Below are 21,949 nucleotides of genomic sequence, written 5' to 3' on the forward strand. Positions count from 1 at the left end.
TTTGTCAGTGTTCATATAAAGTTCATTAAGAAAATTAAAATTTTGGCCTTTGATGAACATAAAAAAAAGAGTTAATACAGATTTTATTTTTTCAGTTTTTGATGGCCATCAGCTGCTCTAAAGCTCTATGTCTGGTGGTGTTTTTCACATGAAATATCATGCCAATAGATTCCATGTCAAGTAGGTTTTAAAGGGAGCTCATTCAGGTTCCTTTTTTCTATCTGTATGTAGTTTTCAAACCTTGCTACTGGATCAGAGCTTTTCTTTCTGCCATGAAAAGTCCACAAAATATATTGTACAATCCAACAAACTGTGCAGCTTTATTTGACTGTGTAGGGGCATATCTTGACTAGATTTTTTTTTTTCCCTCCAGGAAAACATATATGTGTGTGAGTATGTGTATATATATATATATATATATGTAAGTGTATATATATATATATATAACTTGTACTATTTTTATACATAATAGCATTCTTTTTGGAGAGGGCAACATATTCTATCTCTGAATTAGGATGTTGTTACTACTGGAAGGCACCGTCCCTGGGGGTCTTCAAGAAAAGACTAGATGAGGCACTTAGTGCCATGGTCTAGTTGATTGGATAGGGCAGGGTGACAGGTTGGACTGGATGATCTTGGAGGTCTCTTCCAACCTGGTTGATTCTATGATTCCATGAAGAAAATACTTCTTTTAATTCATGCAGCACAACCTGAGTAAGCTGCTTCCTTTTCAAAATATATGTGTCTATAAATACCCCAAATTATACCAGAATGCATGTTATTGCAGGTATGTCATTATACTATTCTCAAGTAAGGAAAGCCGTGGACAACATACTCAGACACCTTGACAAGGAAGTGGGTCGATGCATGATGCTCACCAACATACAGATGCTTAACAAAGAACCTGAAGACATGATTACGTGAGTGCTAAAGAACAGCAAATCACATAAAATATTGAGGTGTCATTTCAAAACTTTGTCTATCATGACTCATCAGAAAAAAATGCAAGAAATAGGAACAGCCAACTTAGTATATACTTTGAAAATCTGTTTATGACAAGTTGTTTTTACTTCTCTGAGTGTTGCAGTGTTAGGAAGTGAACTAATGCTTGAGGTAGCCAAAATCACATGTGAATTCTATGAATGTTTATATGGTAAAAGTTGAAAGCCCAAAGTGAAAAACCTGTCAGCACACTGTTCCAGGGTATGTTTGCATCACTGAACTTCAAAATGAATGCAAGGAATTCTCAAATCCTATTGCTAATCATATTTCTTAATACCCATTACTGTTCATGCCTGTAATCAAAACTTAATTAAAAATCCAAGTCATTTTTTGATGGCTCATATTTAAGCAGTGCCTCACTGGAACAAAATCAAAGCAATACATTTCAACCAGTCTTGAACAGCAGCATTTTACACTCTCATCCAAAACAAGGGAGATCTCCCCAAAAGAATTCTAGTAATGTGGACATATATCTGTTAGACTTTAAGTACACAGAGACATCATTTGACACATGCAGAGCATGGATTGTAGAGATCCTAACTGTAAGGCAACCTTGTACAGCTTTCCTGCTGAAGGGGTGAATGTGGCAGTTATGCTAGAAGAGAAACAACCTGGATAAAAGAAATTCAGGCTGTAATGAAAAGGTCCTGTGGTCACAATACACTGACTGTGTATTCACTGGCCAAATGCAGCTATCTTTTACAACTGATGCTACCTTTATGTTTTAATATCGTTCCTCTCTAATTAGAGAGGATTGTGACTGTGTAAATGAGATTGTAAGCTCTTTATGTCTTTAGTGTTGCCTTTGTTTATAGAAACTGCTAATAGTGCTATACAATAATATTTCCTATTTTTGTTATAGTACTGCCCAGTATTCTGTTCAGTAGCCACAGCCAGTTTTCAGAACCATTTTTGGACATTCAGTTTTTTTGTGAGGGAAAGTGAGTTTTGAAATTCGAGTTTTGTTGCCAAAAGATAATTGTGTAATAAAACCTTGAGTACTTAGATAAGAAGTGTTCTTTACTATAAATGTGCTTTCTATCATCTCTCAGCATCGCTGGTGTTGTTTATTTTCAGAGTTACTGAACAAATAGACTTAAAAGAGTTTTAAATTTCAGGAAGTCTTACAGTTTGGTAGTATTTTTTATCCAAGACATAAAGATTTTAAGTCAGAAGAACGAGACTTGTACATTACTGTATTTTTGTGCTGGGCAGTTTATCCAGATGAGCTGTAACTTAGTTTGTAGGCTTGAAAGGAAAAGCACATTACAACACATTTTTATTTGTTTTCCCAAGGAGAAAAAAAAAACAACAACTGGAATGCTTAATTATAAGTTGATCTAAAATCATGTAAACTGATGAAAACATAATTAGCTGTCAGCTATCAGCATTCAAAGTGGCCCACAACTGCTTTGTGCATGATAATTAGAAAAGGCAATATTTTGGGTTCATGTAATTGCTTATCATTTTATTCACAGAACTTCACACTTCACTGGAGTTATGTGTTTGGAGTTCTTACTGGCTTTCATACATGGATACCACACTACATTTGTTTCGCTTTTGTCATATTTACCGAAAGTTATTGTAAAAAAATAATAACACCATGATATGTTTTACATCAAACGAGAGTTAGAAGGAATTAGCTAGGCAATGAACAGTCATGTTTTAAAGTATACAGATTCTGGAAGTGTCTCAGCAGTGTTAGACTTGCATCTGTATTTAATGACAAATCCTTTAAGCACTTATTGTTGAAGGAGTAAATGCCACTCAAGGGAATCTTACTAAATTCTGACTAAGGAGCATCTTTTGCATCCTCTACTGGGATATGACTTTCAACACTGGTTGTAATTGCTTTCCAAAATATAGTCAGAATAGGGCATCCGTTTTTCTAACATACAAACCTGTTCTTGCAAGTACTTCAAAGATTTTTGCTGACTATCCAGAACTAAATGCTGGTATGGAAACACAGGCTTCCAGGTGAGGACAGCTGTCAGCATGTTCATTCAGAGCTCATCGTGTTGTATCCTGAGTCAGCTATAGAGAGCCGCAGAGCCCTGTGGGGCCCCGCTTGCCAGACACGTTGCGTGCTGTGCCTGGTAGCTCAGACAATTTGGGAATTCAGCTTTGGATCTCCTGCTAGTCTTCTCAGCAGCTGATAAGCAGATTTTGTGTTTACACATAATTACTCATTGGCTTTCAGAAGAGTTTCCTCTCAGACTATTACTTTGTGTGCACAAACTGTTTACCCTCGCTGGGGACTGATAATGAGGAAACTGCAAAAATCACTTTCCATTACTCACTGGTTTGTCTGCAGATAAAATTACCAATGGCACTTTACTGTTTGTAACTATTAAGATACAGTATTTTGCATTAGTTATTTATCCACTAGTATTTGCACTAGCAATAATATTTGAAAGGGGTTTGTTTCTAACCAAATTCTCAGATGAGATACTGTATTTTATTCTTTTTCAAATTGCTGACACATTCCTTCCAGTTTTATCTGTTAGAATACAGATGTAGTGAGACAGAGATAATTAATTATGAAAGCAGTTTCCCTTTGTTGTACAATTCAAGTCAATAGATAAAGATCATATAACCATTTTATTGATGTAATGCAGATCCAGTTGATAAATATATAGGGTGTTAAGAGAAAGAATACTGTTCACTAAAAACTATCTTTAATCTTTGAATTAAGTGAGCCTGATGTCAGGTTATGCCTTTTCTATACCCATCATTTCACTGAATACTCAGTGTTGCTCTATAAATCTTAATTTAGATTTGTGAGATGGTATTACACACAGGCATTCTCTGTGCCTGAACGCAGATATAAGGTATCCAAATGCAGTATCCTCTGTTGTGTGGAGAGGCAGAGTAATGTAGTAAGCAGGGCAGGGGCCTGGGTACAGGAAAACTAGGTTTATTTTCTGTTTGTCAGTGATTTTCAATGTAATGTTTCTTAGTGTGTCTCTTTCCCACCATTCTTTTCTAGTTTAATCAGAAGCGTATTAAAGTAGTATTAACCTTTTTCTGCGTGTTTGTAGTAGGATCCCTAAATAGGACCTTGCTCTTTTGATTCCTCCAAAGCATATTACAGGCTAATCATGAGGAACATTCTGGGAAAGCCTCTACAGTTTGAAATGCTGTTACGCTTTGGTTATTTCCTCAATACTGAGTTGTCAAATAATAGATCATTGATTTAAAAATGAGCAAATATATCACACTTGGGTGTCTGTCTCAAGACTTCTGCATTCTTACAAAAAATATTGGAAATAAGTCAGAAAACAACTGAATCTGTTGGGAAAATAATCAGCAGCTGAACCTTGGGTTACCTTTAGAGGACTGAAGGATGCCCTGCTTAGTTTTTGGCTTGTGCTGGGCTCCAACCACTTTGAGTTGTTCCACAAATTAGAGCGGCCTTAGGGCTACCAAAACGTGTTTTAGGTGATAGTCATTGCTAAAGTGCTTCTATCTCAGGCAGAGGTCAAGAGAAAATCTGTGGCCAAAGCTTGCGTGACACAAATATTGATCTTGATGGAAGAATCCTCCTACTTTGTGTAACTCCGTCTTGTTATATCTGCAGTTCCTCTTAGAAAGAAAAAAATGAGTCATGAATAATTTGGGGGTTTGAATACTGTATTGATAACAACGCATGAAAAATGTCAAAGTCAAAGCCATTCATTCAGTGGAAACATTTATTCATGTTTCCTTCTTACAGTTATCGTTTCCAGCTTTCTGGCCTGATGTTCGTAGTAGACCTCTGGGCAACGCCATTATGTCCAGCCCTTTTCTAAGAAACTGTAGGGAACTCATTTTATACAGGTCTTTGTTAAGCTTAGTCAAAATTCTGGTTTAATTTTTCAGTGGTGAAAGAAAACCAAAAATCGATCTGTTCAGAACATGTGTTGCTGCTATTCCTCGGTTGCTTCCTGATGGAATGTCAAAACTTGAGCTGATCGACTTGCTGGCAAGGTAAGCTCTTCAAACATTCAGTCACTGCTCAAAGGGGAAAGAATGGAAAACTGAGCCATAGAAAATGTAATGCTTTCGGGGACAAAGCCGTATCAAAAATGATCTGCTGTTATTGCGTAAGAAATAGAAGTCCTACCACTGTGCTGGGGGAAGTATAGGCTGGATGTTAGGAGGAAGTTCTTCACAGAAGGAGTGATTTCCCATTGGAATGGGCTGCCCAGGGAGGTGGTGGAGTCACCATCCCTGGAGGTGTTGAAGAAAAGCCTGGATGAGGCACTTGGTGCCATGGTCTAGTTGACTGGATAGGGCTGGATGATAGGTTGAACTGGGTGATCTTGGAGGTCTCTTCCAACCTGCTTGATTCTGTGATCATGTTTATATCATAAATTACTAATTTTATGAGAGAGTAGATAGATATGTCATCAAGAACTTTTTTGTCACTATGTTGGTTACATGTTACTCGCTAGTCTTTATGGTATTCACCATTATTATTGCTTCTTTTAACCATCGCGGTATTCTGATAAACAGGGAAGAACATCTTTTCTATGTAGTGGAAGAAATTTATTTAGTTTTGACTTATTTGTGCTAGGTGTGGGATCTTTCCCAAAACTTTTTAAATTTGTGATAATTTTTCATTAGTATTAGCAATAGTATCAATAGAGATAAAATAAAGGGTAAGTTTAAATATAAAATCCTCCCTGCTTGGATCCATTGAATTTACCTAGATTGACTTCCTTTCACTGAATCCTCAATTCAAGAGAGATGTTGAAATGCTGGAACGTGTCCAGGGGAGGGCAACAAGGCTGGCAAAGGGCCTGGAACACAAACCCTGTGAGGAGAGGCTGAGGGAGCTGGGGTTGTTTAGCCTGGAGAAGAGGAGGCTCAGGGGGGACCTCATTGCTGTCTACAACTACCTGAAGGGAGGTTGTAGCCAGGTGGGAGTTGGTCTCTTCTCCCAGGCAACCAGCAACAGAACAAGGGGACACAGTCTCAAGTTGTGCCAGGGGAGGTATAGGCTGGATGTTAGGAAGAAGTTCTTGCCAGAGAGAGTGATTGGCATTGGAATGGGCTGCTCAGGGAGGTGGTGGAGTCAACCATCCCTGGAGGTGTTCAAGAGAAGGCTGGATGAGGCACCTAGTGCCATGGTCTAGTTGAGTGGATAGGGCTGGGTGCTAGGTTGGACTGGATGATCTTGGAGGTCTCTTCCAACCTGGTTGATTCTATGATTCTATGATCACTGAACAAGGTAGTCTACAACACATGACATCTAAAACAAGTTTCAGGATGTCAAATCAGTGACTTATTGCAAATAATTCTGGTAACAGATACTGGTCAGTGCAGAAATGTCAGTTACATTTCAATTATACAAGGTAAAGATTCCAGCATCTGGTATTTCTTTAAGTGGATTATGATACTAAAGTGAGCCAGGAGGCTCTTGCAGCATATTGCTTTAAGTAACAGTGACAAAGCAATCTTTGTGTCCACATTACTGCTTCTCCCGTTTATGAAATGGTAATCCTGGAAGGTAAGTTATTGGCGTTCTACACAATACTGCATTACAGCATTTTATCTTTCCTATGTCTAAAAAACCAATACAAGGAAAAAAACTTGGAAGAGCTGAGGTTTCAGTTCCTCCCCGGTTTTGAAAATAATCTGAGAGCCTGTTCTACCAGGGATTTGTGTGGAGATCTGTTGCTGAGATGGAAAGATGTCCAATACTCCCTTTAGAGATAAAATAACATCTTTGGGTTAATGAGCTCTTTTATTCACAGCTTAGTTTGAATTTTTCATCCTCACAACAGATGTGCCTTTGGCAATGTCCAGAAGGAATCTGTAACTCAGCAGCTAAACTTTCTTCCAGGACAGCTGTATTCAAATTATAAACCATAACGCGGATGTCAAGGATATACTGTACCTTTTGCCCTTTCACTGCCCACTGAAACCATTCATTACAAATTCCCAAGTAGGTCTGAAATTAAACTGACTCAAGTGCAAACAAACAAACTAACATTTGCTTGCTTCCTCAAGCAGCCTGTCATACACTGGTAACACATAGATGCATTCTTATGCTCAATTTGAATTTCATCTCACTTGACAATCTCTTGTGCAGTGACTTGGGCTAAGAAATGTGTGTCCTTTGTCTCCTCTTTTCTGTTACTACTTTATGTCATTGTGAAAGTCATTTTGTGGATGATCTAATCTTAGTCTCATGGGTTTTGCTTGTTTTTCTGGTTTTGACATTCCAAAGAGGAGACAAAAATGGTCTCTTCTTAGCACTACAAAATACTGTGTTTCCAAAATTGTGTAGAAAGTCACGTGGTATTTAACAGTTATTTTTGGAGCCATATTCACCAGGGGTGAAGTTTAATGGCAGTTGTTTTCCTCTGACTTACATGAAATGTCCTGTGCCTCCCAATTAGGCAGCTATAATGAACCAAAGTTGTTATGAGCTTCATCTCGTCATACATTTCTAACTGAATGGAATTTGGTTCCACTCCATTTGGCTCTTTTGGTTGTTTTTTTTTCCCCTAGCTTTGTGTCCATTGCTTTATACTACGTCCTCATTTTCAGCTCTGTAGATTAAATGTAGATAAAATACTTTGAAAATGAGTTCTAATACACTACAGAAAATTACTGTCTCATGGGTAATTAAAACAAAATGCATCATAAAGGCAATGAACCAAAAAACTGCACAACACACTGATCTGAATTTACTTTCCTGTGCCAAACTACCCACAAAAAAGCGGTTTGATAATTTTGTGTCAAGAGAACATGTGAAGATTTTTTGTGTTGAAAAGAACTTCAGCACAATGCAAATACAGAAGGAAATAAAATTTGAAAATGGGATCCGGAATTGCACCATCCTTCAGAAGGACTTTGTGAATGTCCTATGTGTTTTTTAATGTATGGGGAGTCCTGAGGCTGCTTTTCTCATTTCACTATCCTAAATTAAAGCATGAAGCAGTTTTTAATCCAAATGTTCTTTTTTTATTTCTTTTGAATATTGGTATTCAATAATTATGATTTGCTTCTTGGCTAAAGACTTGTTTCAAGTGTTAGGCTGCTGAGGTATAGTGCTTCTTTTGTTTTTATATCAAAAGTTAACAAATATATAAATTATGAGATTATGGAGTAACCTGTTAGCCTAACCTATTTAGCATAACTAAATAGAAGTTATAGAAGTGTCATAGAATCAACCAGGTTGGAAGAGACCTCCAAGATCATCCAGTCCAACCTAGCACCCAGCTCTATCCAGTCAACTAGACCTGAAGGGGCATTGTAGCCAGGTGGGGGGTGGCCTCTTCTCACAGGCAACCAGCAATAGAACAAGGGGACACAGTCTTAAGTTGTGCCAGGGGAGGTATAGGCTGGATATTAGGAAGAAGTTCTTCACAGAGCGAGTGATTTCCCATTGGAATGGGCTGCCCAGGGAGGTGGTGTAGGCACCGTCCCTGGGAGTCTTCAAGAAAAGCCTGGATGAGGCACTTAGTGCCATGGTCTAGTTGATTGGATAGGGCTGGGTGCTAGGTTGGCCTGGATGATCTTGGAGGTCTCTTCCAACCTGGTTGATTCTATGATTCTATGATCTATGATTCTATGATCACCATGGCACTAAGTGCCTCATCTAGTCTTTTCTTCAACACCTCCAGGGACACCACCTCCCTGGGCAGCCCATTCCAATGGCAAATCACTCTCTCTGGCAAGAACTTCCTCCTAACATCCAGCCTGTACTTCCCCTGGCACAACTTGAGACTGTGTCCCCTTGTTCTGTTGTTGGTTGCCTGGGAGAAGAGACCAGCCATAAAAAATAAATTCATTTTGAGGACATGGCAAGGTTCCTGTATTATATACTTGAAAGATACTGTCTTTTAGGAGTGGGACAAAGACTTCTCTTGGATCCATGAATATGTTCAGGCACTGCTCTAGGAAAAATTGCAGTATAAAAACACATTTAGGATGTCAGTTGTGGTAAATAATAATGAAACCATGATATTATCGTTGCAATTTGCGTTGTCACTGGGAATTTTCCATCAGCGTTAAGTTACTGAGAAATGTACACTCCTGACCACAGTAAATACTCCTCAGAGTTTTATTACCTGACCTTCATGTTTACTTACAGGTTGTCTATCCATATGGATGATGAACTTCGACACATTGCACAGAATTCTCTTCAGGGTCTACTTGTTGACTTTGTTGACTGGCGTGAGGATGTACTCTTTGGTTTTACTAATTTTCTGCTACGCGAAGTGAATGATATGCATCATACCCTTCTTGATACTTCACTGAAGTTGCTGCTACAGCTGCTTACACAATGGAAGCTTGTAATACACACTCCAGGAAAATCTTCTGAACAGGCAAAAACCAGATCTGCAGAGGTATGATATCAAGAGATCTGTGTCTGAGCATTTATAGTAATTGAAGGCAGAAGTTATGTTCCTTAGTATTGCTGTGGTTTATGTGTTTTGTGTTTACTCACCTGATAAGTATTCACTGCATAAGATTTTTTAAGGCAATTAGTTCATGTGTCTTTTGAGGACAGCTATGCCCTTGTGTAATGCAGTAGATGTTATTGTTGTTGAGCAACACAAGGGAATGCATGTCAAACTGAAATACGCACATCAACCAAAGCCCATGAAGTGAAATACGTGTGTGTAGATGTGGCAGAAGAACATTTTCCCAGGACTGAAGCTGACTGGCAGTACTAATGAGAGTGCTGAGAAAAGTAACATGGAACATGGATCTTTCCTTCCCATAGCCATTTCATTTGGCTGATGAAAAAGTATCTAAGAACTTGCTTATTTCTACTGCCTGCTGTCTCCATGTGTTACAGACATTCCTGGGAACTGAACAGCTTTGCTTCTGCACTCCCATCTGCACTTGTCCCACATACATTTTCATGATGAGAGATTTTCAGGCTTCTTATCTCCCAGCCCAATCACATTGGAAATACTTTCTTTCAGGCAGGCATGATATCTGCTTTATATCACAGGGGACCATTAATTAATAGTATTACAAAAACCTGTAAGAAAGATAAGTCCTCACACTTTTAAGTAAGTAGCAGGATCAGGTTCTAGAGGCCACCAAGCTAAAGGTGTTACCTGCTACAGAATCAAAGAAGATACTTGAAGCCCTGCTATCTGGAGTGGGAAATGTGTGAAGTCTTCACAGTCTGACTTACCCGTTCTTTTTTCTTGTGGGGAGGTAAGGCAGGGAAGGATGGAACAAAGCAGGTAGTGGAACTGCAAATCAGAGGGAGGTGTTTGTCCAAAGGATTCTGTTGCTGTATTGATTGTGTGGAGTGTGAGGTAAGTTAAAGCAAAAGCATTTGGTTGTTTGGGGGAAAGCCATCAGGCTCCTACATTGGCATTTATGCTGCCTCTGCATTTTTGTTTCTCTCTATGTCACAGTTAAATCACTGTATTTCTTCCTTCCCTTGCACCATTCTACAGTTGATACCAAACGGATCCAGCCACAGGATACAGTCTGAGAGAAGTCCCTATTCCAACGTGCTACATGCAGTCGAAGGATTTGCGCTGGTTCTGCTATGTAGTTTCCAGGTTGCTACACGTAAACTAGCTGTTTTAATCCTCAGAGAGATCCGTGCTTTATTCCTGGCCCTTGGCCAGGCAGAGGTATGACTTTTTTTCTGGAACTTTGAATTAAAATTTTCCAAAGATAATGCTCAAAACTGCTGTTGCAGTTACTTTTAACATAATTGCTGATGTGTACTTAGTTTACAAAAAAAGCATTTGGACTGGGCTTAACGTTTCTGTTTGCCTTAACACTGCAAAACCTTTTTGTGTACTCAACATTATAACAATAACATGTCTCCTGTACAAGAAGAGAAACATTTACAGCAACTTAATATTTGCCCTTGGCACGATATGAATGTAAATGACACTGTAAAACTTGTTTTTATTGCGTGGAACATTTTTATATTGTCAGGATTATAAATTTGTGTTGGAAAAGAAACTCATTCCTGTAGCATACCATTTGTTGCAAAAGGAAAAACAAAGCAAAACAAAGCATAAGGCATGTTTAAGATGATTCACATACATTTTCCATGTATAGTAAAGACTTCTAACTCTTTTATGGATGTAGTAATATGGAGAGTCATGTTGTGTGTTGGTGGTCACAGCTCAGTGAGCCATCTAAATGCTTAAGAACACAAATATGTGTGTTCATCACAAAGGAATGCTTTAATAAACAGTAAGTTAATTTTTAAGTCTTTTGATACTAGCAATCCAAAGTCATTTGGGATTTTCTGATATGTGCTTTTGTTCACTAAGCAGTGAGCTAGAGCCACAAATTAACTTCATTTCGAACCACAGCCTGGACTTGGTTCTGAGATTAGTAATTAAAACCCAAAATGTACCCGTTCTTACCAATGAATTTTTTTGCCATTTCAGATTCATGTCATAAGTGGTTCTATTTCATGTACCAGAAAAATAAGAAGGGAAATAATTTGGTGAGGAAAGCAGTTAACTTGAGTTCTCTGTGTTATACAGGATGATGACAGGCCTATGATTGATGTTATGGATCAGTTGAGTTCTTCTATTCTTGAAAGTTTTATTCATGTGGCTGTTTCAGATTCAGTAAGTACTACTTTTCTGTTACCACTGCTGTTTATATAGCACATGAAATCGAACATGAAATATTACAAATAAAGCTCATAGAAATTGTAAAGGCATCATACAATTTTAAGGCTCTATCCATCTACCCAGCAAGTCCAAGGCTCTGCAATGTCTCAGACAATCTGTTCCATGAAAAAAATCACATTATGGATATAGAAGATACTACCTATAAAAAGTAAAACAAAAGATACATAGATTCTCTGGTTTTCATCCAAGAGAAACATTGAGAAGGTCTTATTTCCAGTGTCACCTAATGTTTGGGGTCCTTGGAAGTCAATCACTGCTATCATCTGTTCCATAAGGGAATAACCTTTGGTTCCATTGTGTGCAGGCCATCCCTGCAAACCTAAGGCTAAGCTCTAGAATAGTTCACAGCTGGAGTGATTTTCTGCATTCTTACATGAGTTTTATGTGCCTAGTGTGCCACCAAAAGAAGCAAAGATGCAGTAAGCCTTTTGAGCAAACAGGTATCAGCAGAAGAACTGATATGCAGGGCAACTTGTTTTGCCTGTATTTTAGAGATTAGCACCCTTGATCATTGAGCAGGAACTATCAGATTTGGGCACTTTTCAGCTGACTGAGTTTAAGGCAACAATCAGTCCTTGCTATGTGAGTGCCCTTTCCTGGGGTAGGAAGAGGACAGCAAACTGATGTCGGGACACTGTGTAGCTGAAGTCAGAAAAGTTGAGTGATTAGAAACTGAGCATGCAAGAGACATTCTATCTCTCTAACTTAAGGATTAGGAGATTCAGGTGAAATGTTTGGATGTTGCAGTTTCTGTAGGCTGTTTACATTTTGTACATTAATAATACAGCAAAGCAAATGTGGGCCTGATTTCTGAATAATGCAGCAAGGAGTGGTAATTTAGTGATCACTGACAGTGGATGCAAGCAACTGCTACATCCTATCTGAGGTCTGATAGGTGAATAATAAGGATGCCAGAATACATGTGGTTTAAGTTTTCATTTCACAAAGTTGTTTTATTAAGATGGAATTCAAATGACAGTACAAAATTGTTTTGTTCATATGAGAATTCTACTTGCCATTGAAGCTGGCTGTACTTAAAGTAGATTAAAACTGATTAAGCATCTCCTTCAGCTTCTTCATTCACTACACAGATATTCAAATGCCTTGATGAATTTTGAGGAATATTTATTAATAGCATTGGTATTTATCATGTTGTCATAGCCTGTAGGGGTCTTAATTGTGGGCTAAGGCTCAGCTGTTCAGACAACAAACATAAGGACAGGTCTATAGCTATTATAGACTGCAGATTCATACAACAGACAGTGGATGGAGGGAGGCAGAAGGGAGAACAGAAAGTAAAAATGAGATTATATTGGTCAGCATAATGAACAGTTATTGTAGAATTTAAGGGCAAATTATTGTGCCTCTCACAATAAGTAGGAGTTTGAAGGAAAAAACAGAGGGAAAATAATGTGGCATCTCTTATTAGCATTTGTAAATTGCTCCTTCTGAGTGAAAGGGCAATGTGATGGGAACTATGAAAGTGTTGATCTAAAAAATTCAGCAGAAGTCAGCCACAGAGCTTGAAAATAAAGACAAGTACAGAGGGGAAACAAGACAGGGAATAAATGGCCTTCACTGTGTTTTTCTGTCTTTCCTCTCTCTAGACAACAATCCCATTAACACACAGCGTGGATTTGCAGTGGCTGGTGGAGTGGAATGCTGTCTTAGTAAATAGCCATTATGATGTGAAAAGTCCTTCCCATGTCTGGATATTTGCACAGTCTGTTAAAGATCCATGGGTTCTTTGCCTCTTCAGTTTTCTTAGGCAGGAGAACTTACCAAAACATTGCCCTACAGCGCTCAGCTATGCTTGGCCATATGCTTTTACAAGGCTACAGCTCATAATGCCTCTTGTGGATCCAAAGTAAGTGGCAATCTGTGTTTAACTTTCATTTTCATGGGTCCTGTAATTTTAATACAAGTTTGTTTGTTTTTTTCGGTCTCCATGTGGAGAGATTTTTGCTAACAGGACGTGAAATGATAAATATGAGCACCCGTGCTGGGAAATGCCCTTGAGTCCATCTTGGGCTTTAGATACTAGGCAGTAAATAATAACATTCCACATGCAGCTGCAGGGGGTGGAGTGCCAGCTGCATGTGGGCAGAGTTAGCCAGCCCAAGGGGTCTGGGTTAGTCGGCCCAGGGGCTGGCCCCATAGATTGTTATTGTAAGATACCCTATGTGTACCATGCTGGTAACCCTGGACCAACCATGAGCTATCCACATGTACCAATCTTAGGCTAAGTTAGTTGTGCACACTTCTTCCAAGAAAGCATATAACTCACTGTAACATGGAAATAAAGCAGAGAATGACTATCTAACCATACTGGTGAACCCAGAGTCATTTTATCCCAGAAGCAATGCTGGCATCTCATGTTCCAGTAACAGTTTGTAAGTCCTGCACGGTGCTACCCAGACATTGAGTTTTGAGTTTCATAACTGCAGTTTGTAAGTTCTGGAAAACTGTAGTGTTCTGCCTTCACTGCTTTTTCCCCATGTGTCATGTCACATTGAATTGTGTCTGATGGATATGTAGCACATTTTTAATCCCTTTTTAAAGTCTTTTGAGTTACTGTGTTATTAAGAAGGGCTAACTAATAATTTTATTTTCTTTTGAAATTCTAGCATACCTGTTAATGCCAAGAAAACAAGTACAGCGAGCAGTGGAGACAACTATGTTACTTTGTGGAGAAACTATCTCATTCTCTGTTTTGGAGTAGCAAAGCCCAGTATTATGAGCCCAGGACACCTGCGTGCTTCAACACCAGAGATCATGGCCACCACTCCTGATGGAACAGTGAACTACGATAATAAGGTGTTGCATCCTGTTTCAAACAACTTACTCATTTAGGAGAGTTTTAAACTGCATCTGCATGCAAAATCGTATCCTAGTGGAAGACTTTCACTTAGGGGAGCATTTTAACATTGCAAACTGCTTAAGGCACATAATTAACAATTAGAAATCTATCTGTGTAGCATGAGATATCAGTAAATATTTGGCAAGAGCCATGGCATTTTCAAAATGAACACTTTTATTTTCACCTTCCGGGTGGTGTATATTAAAAATAGAGAAGATCTGATCATAAGTGTTGAAATTAATCTTAGTTCATCATTCCTTTATTTCATAGAATCATAGAATCAACCAGGTTGGAAGAGACCTCCAAGATCATCCAGTCCTTCTCTTGCCATTCATATATTTAAAGAAACATTTTTTATTTTCCTTGACAGCTGTGGCCAGCCTAAGCTCCAAATGGGAAGTATAGCCTGGATGTTAGGAAAAAGTTCTTCACAGAGAGAGTGATTTCCCATTGGAATGGGCTGCCCAGGGAGGTGGTGGAGTCACCTTCCCTGGAGGTGTTCAAGAAAAGACTGGATGAGGCACTTAGTGCCATGGTCTAGTTGACTGGCTAGGGCTGGGGGATAGGTTGGACTGGATGATCTTGGAGTTCTCTTCCAACCTGGTTGATTCTGTGATTCTAAGGTCCAACCTGTCCCCCAGCCCTATCCAGTCAATTAAACCATGGCACTCAGTGCCTCATCCAGACCTTTCCTTGTAGAGCACTCCAATTTGTACATATATTAGATTATTTAGCAGTAAATACAGCCTGTATGCTTGTCAGAAATAAAGGAACATTATATGAAATACATTTTCAAGTAGTAGCAACGTGACACGCGTAGTAGCTCCACAAATCTGACTACTAGAGTATTTTAATGAAACAGTGAATTGTATAAACTGCAGTAATCTGAATGAAACCAAGGACATTTCCCAGGTGTATTTATTAGGCCTTGTTGAGGTGATTGTGATGTAGTGAAGATCCAGTTGGAATGACAGATTTCTATCCATAATAGTAAATTCATTTCAGCATGTTTTAAAAATACATATTAATGAACCTTGGACAGTGGGGTGTTTTTTTAAAAGAAAAATGTGTTTACTTAATATTGGTAATCCTGACAAACATCAATAATTTCTTAATATATTTTAGGCTATTGGAACTCCATCTGTTGGAGTCTTGCTAAAGCAGCTAGTGCCTCTGATGAGACTTGAAGGCATAGAAATAACAGAATCACTTGTATTAGGATTTGGAAGAACAAATTCCCTTGTTTTCAGGTACTTTCCTGCTTATCATATTCTCAATTACCTCTAATGCAAATGCATTGTTTTTGCTGCAGTCTAAATATAGTCTAATTTTATTTGCACTTTAGACATTTGTTATTACATATTGACAAAAATATTTATGCTTTTCAGAGGAGACTAAATTTTGTTTACAATTTTTTTTCATTTAGGGAATTAGTAGAAGAACTTCACCCACTAATGAAAGAAGCCTTAGAAAGAAGACCAGAGGTTCGTTGCAGAAATTAAATGTACTACTGTGTTTAAACTACAGAATTAATTTAAAAGTAGTAATTCTGTCTCTTTGAAATATGAAGATATTCTTGAGTACTAAGTTACAAGCTCTGTGTGACACAATTTTTTTTATTGTGTAAAAGAACATAAATTAATTCTATTAAAACCTGGTTTAATTTTAATTCTATCACTGATACAAAGTGCACAATGTAGAAATCTATTCTGAGGAAAAAATTCCATTCAAATACAGAACTTCCTCATACAGAACTCCGATATATTGGAAATCCATTTTCAATATCTGAAAAATATACCTTATAACACAGCTGGACACATTTTGTGGTGATGTTTAGATGTACTTTTCACTTGCAGGGTAGGAAGTGTCATCTGTTTCAACTTCAATTGACTACATTTTTTCATTTGAAATACAGTAGGTTAACTAAATTTTTTGCCAGTGTTTTCACCTTCATTATAGCACTGTCTTTTGTTAAAATATCAAGCAGTGCTGGAAAAGATCCAGACAGACCATCCAGTCTGTCCAAGGGAGGATGAACTAGCCTTGTGTCATTCCTGACAGATGTCTAAACTGTTCTTGAAAACCTCTGGTGATGGAGTCTGTAGTCTCGTTAAGCAGTTTAGTCACAGCATGTGTCTTTGTGGCTAAATGGGAAAGTCATGAAGAAAGCTTCAGTACTGGGCTTGAGGTCCAGTTCTGCTTAGTTTTCCTTTCTTAGCTGAATTTTGGACTTTTCCAGATGGCTCCAAGACAGAAATCTGCAGTGGCTCTGGAGGTAGCTCACTTGCAAGAACAAATCCCAGAAGGCATTAGACACAGTCTTCCAAACTACCCCATCTTCTTTTGTTCTGCTACATTCCCCCACCTCACTTTGCACAGCAGCCTGTGAGCCAAGTTGTAAAACTACTGCTCTGGCTGGAGCACAGCCCTCAGGTCAGAGCAGGCAGTTTGTGATGAGGAAATATGCAGTGATGACTCCTTGGGCCAGAGGAGCATTGCTTGAGACTCTCTAGGCAAAATGTACATAGCCAGCCTCCTTGAGGTCTTCTGAAAGTAATTATGAGGCAGCCTGTAGTACTTGACTTTAGGGCCACAAACAGTTCCTGTCTCTGTTTACCAGTGTAGACACAACCACTGTGCCCATCCAGCTTGGCTGAGAAGCCTGCAGGGGTGCGTACAGAAAGCAGTGTTATTCTATTAATACTCTGCTCTGTCCAGGCTTATTTTCCTGATTCTCAGGCAGTTTTGAACTGTGTTCACTACTCTGTGCTCCACAATGGTTTCAGTAAGGTGTTGTCATGGTGACCTGGTGTGCTAACCCCATCTGCCAAGTCTTTGGTTCAGTAGCCACACAGAGAACGGTTATCAAGAGGAAGTTAAACAATTAATAGGTGGACAGAGGTGCTCAGCTTTGGCCAGTATGGAAATAACAATAAAAAATCAGTTCACTCAGCAGGTGCTGCATTCATGTTCAATTTTATATCAACAATTCTTAATCATTCTGGCAGATGTTCTCTACCATTCTCAGTCTGTGTAGCTTCACACCACAATTCTTTGTGTGCCTTCCATCCCTATGAAGTCATTGATTTGAAGGTCACTTGTTTTGATACTGGGCAGAAGAGGATTAATGCACATTAGTGCAACTACTTGCCTCTGCATTTCTCGCTGTGCACCATTGAAAACAACTTAGACTTGAAAGGCCTTCTCTGAAGACAAACGTGTCCAGACTACCCTCAGAAAACTTATCTCCAGAGTGTAGAGGTTCACAGTGTGCTGTAAGAGCAAATTTACCACATGGAAAAGGCAGTAGAGGAATATGAGAACAAGAGGCTGCAAAGTTAATTCTTGTGTTGCTCCTGATATGAAGAACTGGGCCATCTCCCAGCAAGCAACACCACCAGTAAACCCAGGAATGACTGCGTGGGTCATGTAGCTGTAGAGAGCACAACAGGCCTCCATGTCAGCAGGCAGGTATCCAGCACATCAGAAGTAGTGCCCTTGAACTGACATATGCTGTGACTAGAAAGAGAATTATCTGCACAGCCAAGAACTGCAGGGGTGAACCAAAATGGACATTACACAAGATCTGCCATGTGGGCACTGGCACAGGGCTTGCCAGATGGCTGACAGTATTGCAGTAGGTGGCTGTGCCTGTTTAATACCGTGTTACAATAAAACTGCATTTGTTAATACATGTGCTTCCTGGAAGCTTTAAAGTATAAAGGGAGTAAACTGGTACTCTGAATAGGACAAATTAAATGATGTAATGATTTGAATAAAATCTTTGACTGCAGTGCTGCAGATTGCCAGTTCTGGGGCAGAAAACCAGGGAAAGTATTACCGCCTTTTCTCAAGCACCTGCTGCTCGGCATTGGCAGAGCCAGAGTACTAGGTGAGATAAGCCTTTGATCTAGCTCAGAATTGCTGTTCCTAGGTTCTCAAGAGGAAAATTTGAGCTCTCTCTGAGCTTTTGTGTTCCGGAAGCAAGTGTCTTTGAGTGCATTAGCAGCTTTTTGACCTCACATTTTTTTGCTTAGTGGAGATGCAGGATACAAAGGAACAAGTCAGCTTAGTCCTTCAGCAGAGAGCCTTTCAGCTTTGTTGCATTCACATCTTTCAAGGCAAGATGGAAGACAGAAAGGGCAGCTTTCTAGATGATAATGAGATACAACGAATCAGTTAACAGTGTAGTTCTGTTCTGTGTGTGCAGCCATTGCAGCCCATATATCCAAGAGCGTACTAGAGCAGTGTCTGCTAGGAGCTAACATGAATATGGGTGCTCAGGTAGCTGCATCATTGTCAAGTTCAAGAATGACTGATCACTAAAATATTTTCCTGGGGTCTGGATATCTGTGCCTCACTTTCAGCAAGCAGAGTAGATGGTGTTAAAGTAACATGAATATCTCTGATACCTGAAGATAGCATGGTGGTTTTCATAGCAACTTTGAATATTAATTCATTTTTATCCAGTATTTTATTGTTCCTTTTCCACATCTTCAGTAAAGATTAAGGTAGTTCTTAAGTTTGTTCAAGAACAATTACAGAGACAAAAATTTGGTCGTATTTGTGTTGATATATAAGCACATTGTTATGGTGAAATATGCAAAAGCAATCAAATTCCTTCATGAAAAAATGCTTGAACTGGAATTTTTGAGTCCTACTGCTATACTGACACTTCTGAAGTTCATCCTTGTCAATGTAGACATGTATGCATGTAAAAAAAACTCTTGTGTTTGTTTTTCTCTTTCAATTCCAAGAACAAGAAACGTCGAGAACGCAGAGATTTACTAAGGCTGCAGTTACTGCGAATTTTTGAACTCCTTGCTGATGCTGGTGTTATAAGTGACAGGTAGAACTATCACTCATCATAAATATTGATCTTTAAATGAAGTCATTTTCCGTGTTTGCAGCACTGTTTGTGTCAGTATGTTACTTGAAGAATTGTTTAATCTATAAGATGTGGAGAGATTTTTCTTCAACAAGCTCTGATACAACTACCCTGTTATTCTGTATTAATGTACAACTCTCCTTTATGCTAGTACGAATGGAGCCTTAGAAAGAGATACCTTAGCCCTTGGAGCCTTGTTCCTAGAGTATGTTGATCTGACTCGCATGCTTCTGGAGGCTGAAAATGATAAAGAAGTTGAAATCCTTAAGGATATGAGAGCACATTTCAGTGCAATGATTGCCAACTTGATTCAATGTGTTCCAGGTATGGTCCTAAACTGTCTCAACATGCTACGAAATTGAACTTAATATACATATGGGAAAAGTCTTTTTTTTTCTGTGCTTTTTTCACTGCTTGTGAATTGTCATATGACAAATGTAAATGAGATTGTGGACAAAAATGTGTTTCAAAGACTGTTAAGAGTCACATGAAAACCAGTAAACTTTGATGAAGCTTATAATATTCATATATGAGTCACCTCTTTAAAAGCCCAGTGAAAGAATTGTCTGTGACCTCAAGGGGCTCCAAATTTCTTTTATATAAGGCCTTATTTTTTTCCTCCCTTTGACTTTATTGCCCAAATCTTTGCAAATTTACGAACCTTGAAGAACATAGGTAGGTGCAGAAAATGTGCAGTATTAGATACAGGGAAAAACCTGCCTGAGATGTTTAGACTGTATCCCATATTACTTGACTCCTGTTGTATAACAAAGATGTGTCCAATTGATATCATACTCTTTTTTTATTACATCATCACTTCAGAAATATAATGTAGCTCCATTAGCAAATTATTTTTAAGTCTATTTTAAAGACTTCTGTGTAATTGCTGGAGGATAAGATCTGGAGCTTACTCAGTCTGTGTAAATCTGCTATCTCCACATCATTTATGGCAGAACACAGCAGCACTGATAGCAGGAAAAGAATAGAGTAAAGAGAATAAATAATGTACAAATACTTTCATGCAAGTTTCCCTGTGCAGATTTTGTCAAAGTTTCATAGTTGTTTCAGCTATCAGATACATAAAGATTATGTAATAGCTAAACAAACAAACAAACAAAAAGTAAAAAATAGCATCCCTGCTATTCTCATTTAAGACAGAAAAAAATCTTTGAACTAAATAGTGTCAAGTCCTTAGCTGTTAACAAACAAAATACTTCATTTCTTTCCTTTATAATCCTCCTACATGATAGTGGTTAACAATACAGAATCTCTCTAGTACTTACTTTACTGTGAGCATTTGCAAAGGTCTCCCTCTTTGCACTCATTCTCACATCCTACAAGGCACATCACCAGTGACTACATTTTACAGATTTTCACAGAACCACAGAATTTCAGGGGCTGAAAGGGACCTCAAAAGATCACAGAATCACAGAAACATCCGGTTTGGAAAAGACCCTCAGGATCACCAAGTCCAACCTATAAACCTACTCTACAAGATTCACCTTAAACCATATCCCTAAGCACCACATCCAAATGACCCTTAAACACATCCAGGGTTGGTAATTCAATTACCACTCTGGGCAGCTCATTCCAGTCCCTGACCATTCTCTCCATGAAAAACTTTTTCCTAATGTCCAATCTAAACCTACCCAGTCTCAGCTTGAGGCCATTCCCCCTTGTTCTATCTCAAATTACTTGTGAGAAGAGACCAGCACCAGCCTCTCCACAACGTCCCTTCAGGTAGCTGTAGACAGCAATGAGGTCTCAGTCCCACTGCTCTGCCAGAGCAGGATCATCTATACTAGACCACGCAGGAATGTGTCCAGGCAGGGTTTGAATATCTCCAGAGAGAGAGACTCCGCAACGCCCCCAGTCTTCTTTCACTCTTACAGTGAAAAAAATCCTCTTCATGTTTATATGAAACTTCCTATGCTTCAATTTCCACCCATTGATCCTTGTCCTGTCATCAGGCATCACTGAGAAGTGCCTGGCTCCATCCTCCTGACACTCACCCTTTACATATTTATAAACATTGATGAGGTCACCCCTCAGTCTCCTCCAAGCTAACAAGCCCCAGCTCCCTCAGTCCTCCTCATAAGAGAGGTGTTCCATTCCCTTAACCATCTTTGTGGCTCTGCACTGGACTCTCTCAAGCAATTTTATGTCCCTCTTGAACTGGGGGACCCAGAACTGGACACAGTACTGCAGATGTGGCCTCACCAGGGCAGAGTAGAGGGGCAGGAGAACCTCTCTCAACCTACTAACCAAAGTCCTAATACACTCCAGAATGGCATTGGCCTTTCTGGCCATAAGAGCACATGGCTGGCTCATGATCAACCTCCCATCCATTAGGACCCCCAGATCCTTTTCCCCTTCACTGCCTTCCAACAGGTCAGTCCTCAACCTGTGCTGACATCTGGGGCTGTTCTTTCCCAAGTGCAAGACACAGTGAAACAGCAATGCTGTATATTTTGAGAGGATACTATAATAACTGATGTGTCTCAGTAATTCAGAGATGTGTTTTCTGCTAACAAGGTAGCTTTAAAATGTTATCACTGACTAACAAAG

At 39.0% G+C, this 21,949-nt stretch overlaps 1 protein-coding gene across 2 annotated transcripts in view; it reads left to right on the forward strand.

The window, feature by feature from the left end:
- FRY (FRY microtubule binding protein) overlaps window positions 1–21,949 on the forward strand; it is a 211,660-nt gene that overhangs the window by 104,829 nt on the left and 84,882 nt on the right. For both annotated transcript variants that reach the window (XM_064172809.1, XM_064172802.1), the window contains exons 16-26: window positions 788–920; window positions 4,864–4,971; window positions 9,092–9,347; window positions 10,422–10,604; window positions 11,481–11,567; window positions 13,241–13,500; window positions 14,261–14,450; window positions 15,619–15,743; window positions 15,920–15,977; window positions 19,251–19,342; window positions 19,533–19,705. In XM_064172809.1, the coding sequence (XP_064028879.1) occupies window positions 788–920; window positions 4,864–4,971; window positions 9,092–9,347; window positions 10,422–10,604; window positions 11,481–11,567; window positions 13,241–13,500; window positions 14,261–14,450; window positions 15,619–15,743; window positions 15,920–15,977; window positions 19,251–19,342; window positions 19,533–19,705 (1,665 nt within the window). The remainder of the gene's footprint in view (window positions 1–787; window positions 921–4,863; window positions 4,972–9,091; window positions 9,348–10,421; window positions 10,605–11,480; window positions 11,568–13,240; window positions 13,501–14,260; window positions 14,451–15,618; window positions 15,744–15,919; window positions 15,978–19,250; window positions 19,343–19,532; window positions 19,706–21,949) is intronic.

The sequence above is a fragment of the Pogoniulus pusillus genome, chromosome 3, assembly GCF_015220805.1.
Source record: "Pogoniulus pusillus isolate bPogPus1 chromosome 3, bPogPus1.pri, whole genome shotgun sequence".
Classification (NCBI taxonomy): Eukaryota; Metazoa; Chordata; class Aves; order Piciformes; family Lybiidae; genus Pogoniulus; species Pogoniulus pusillus.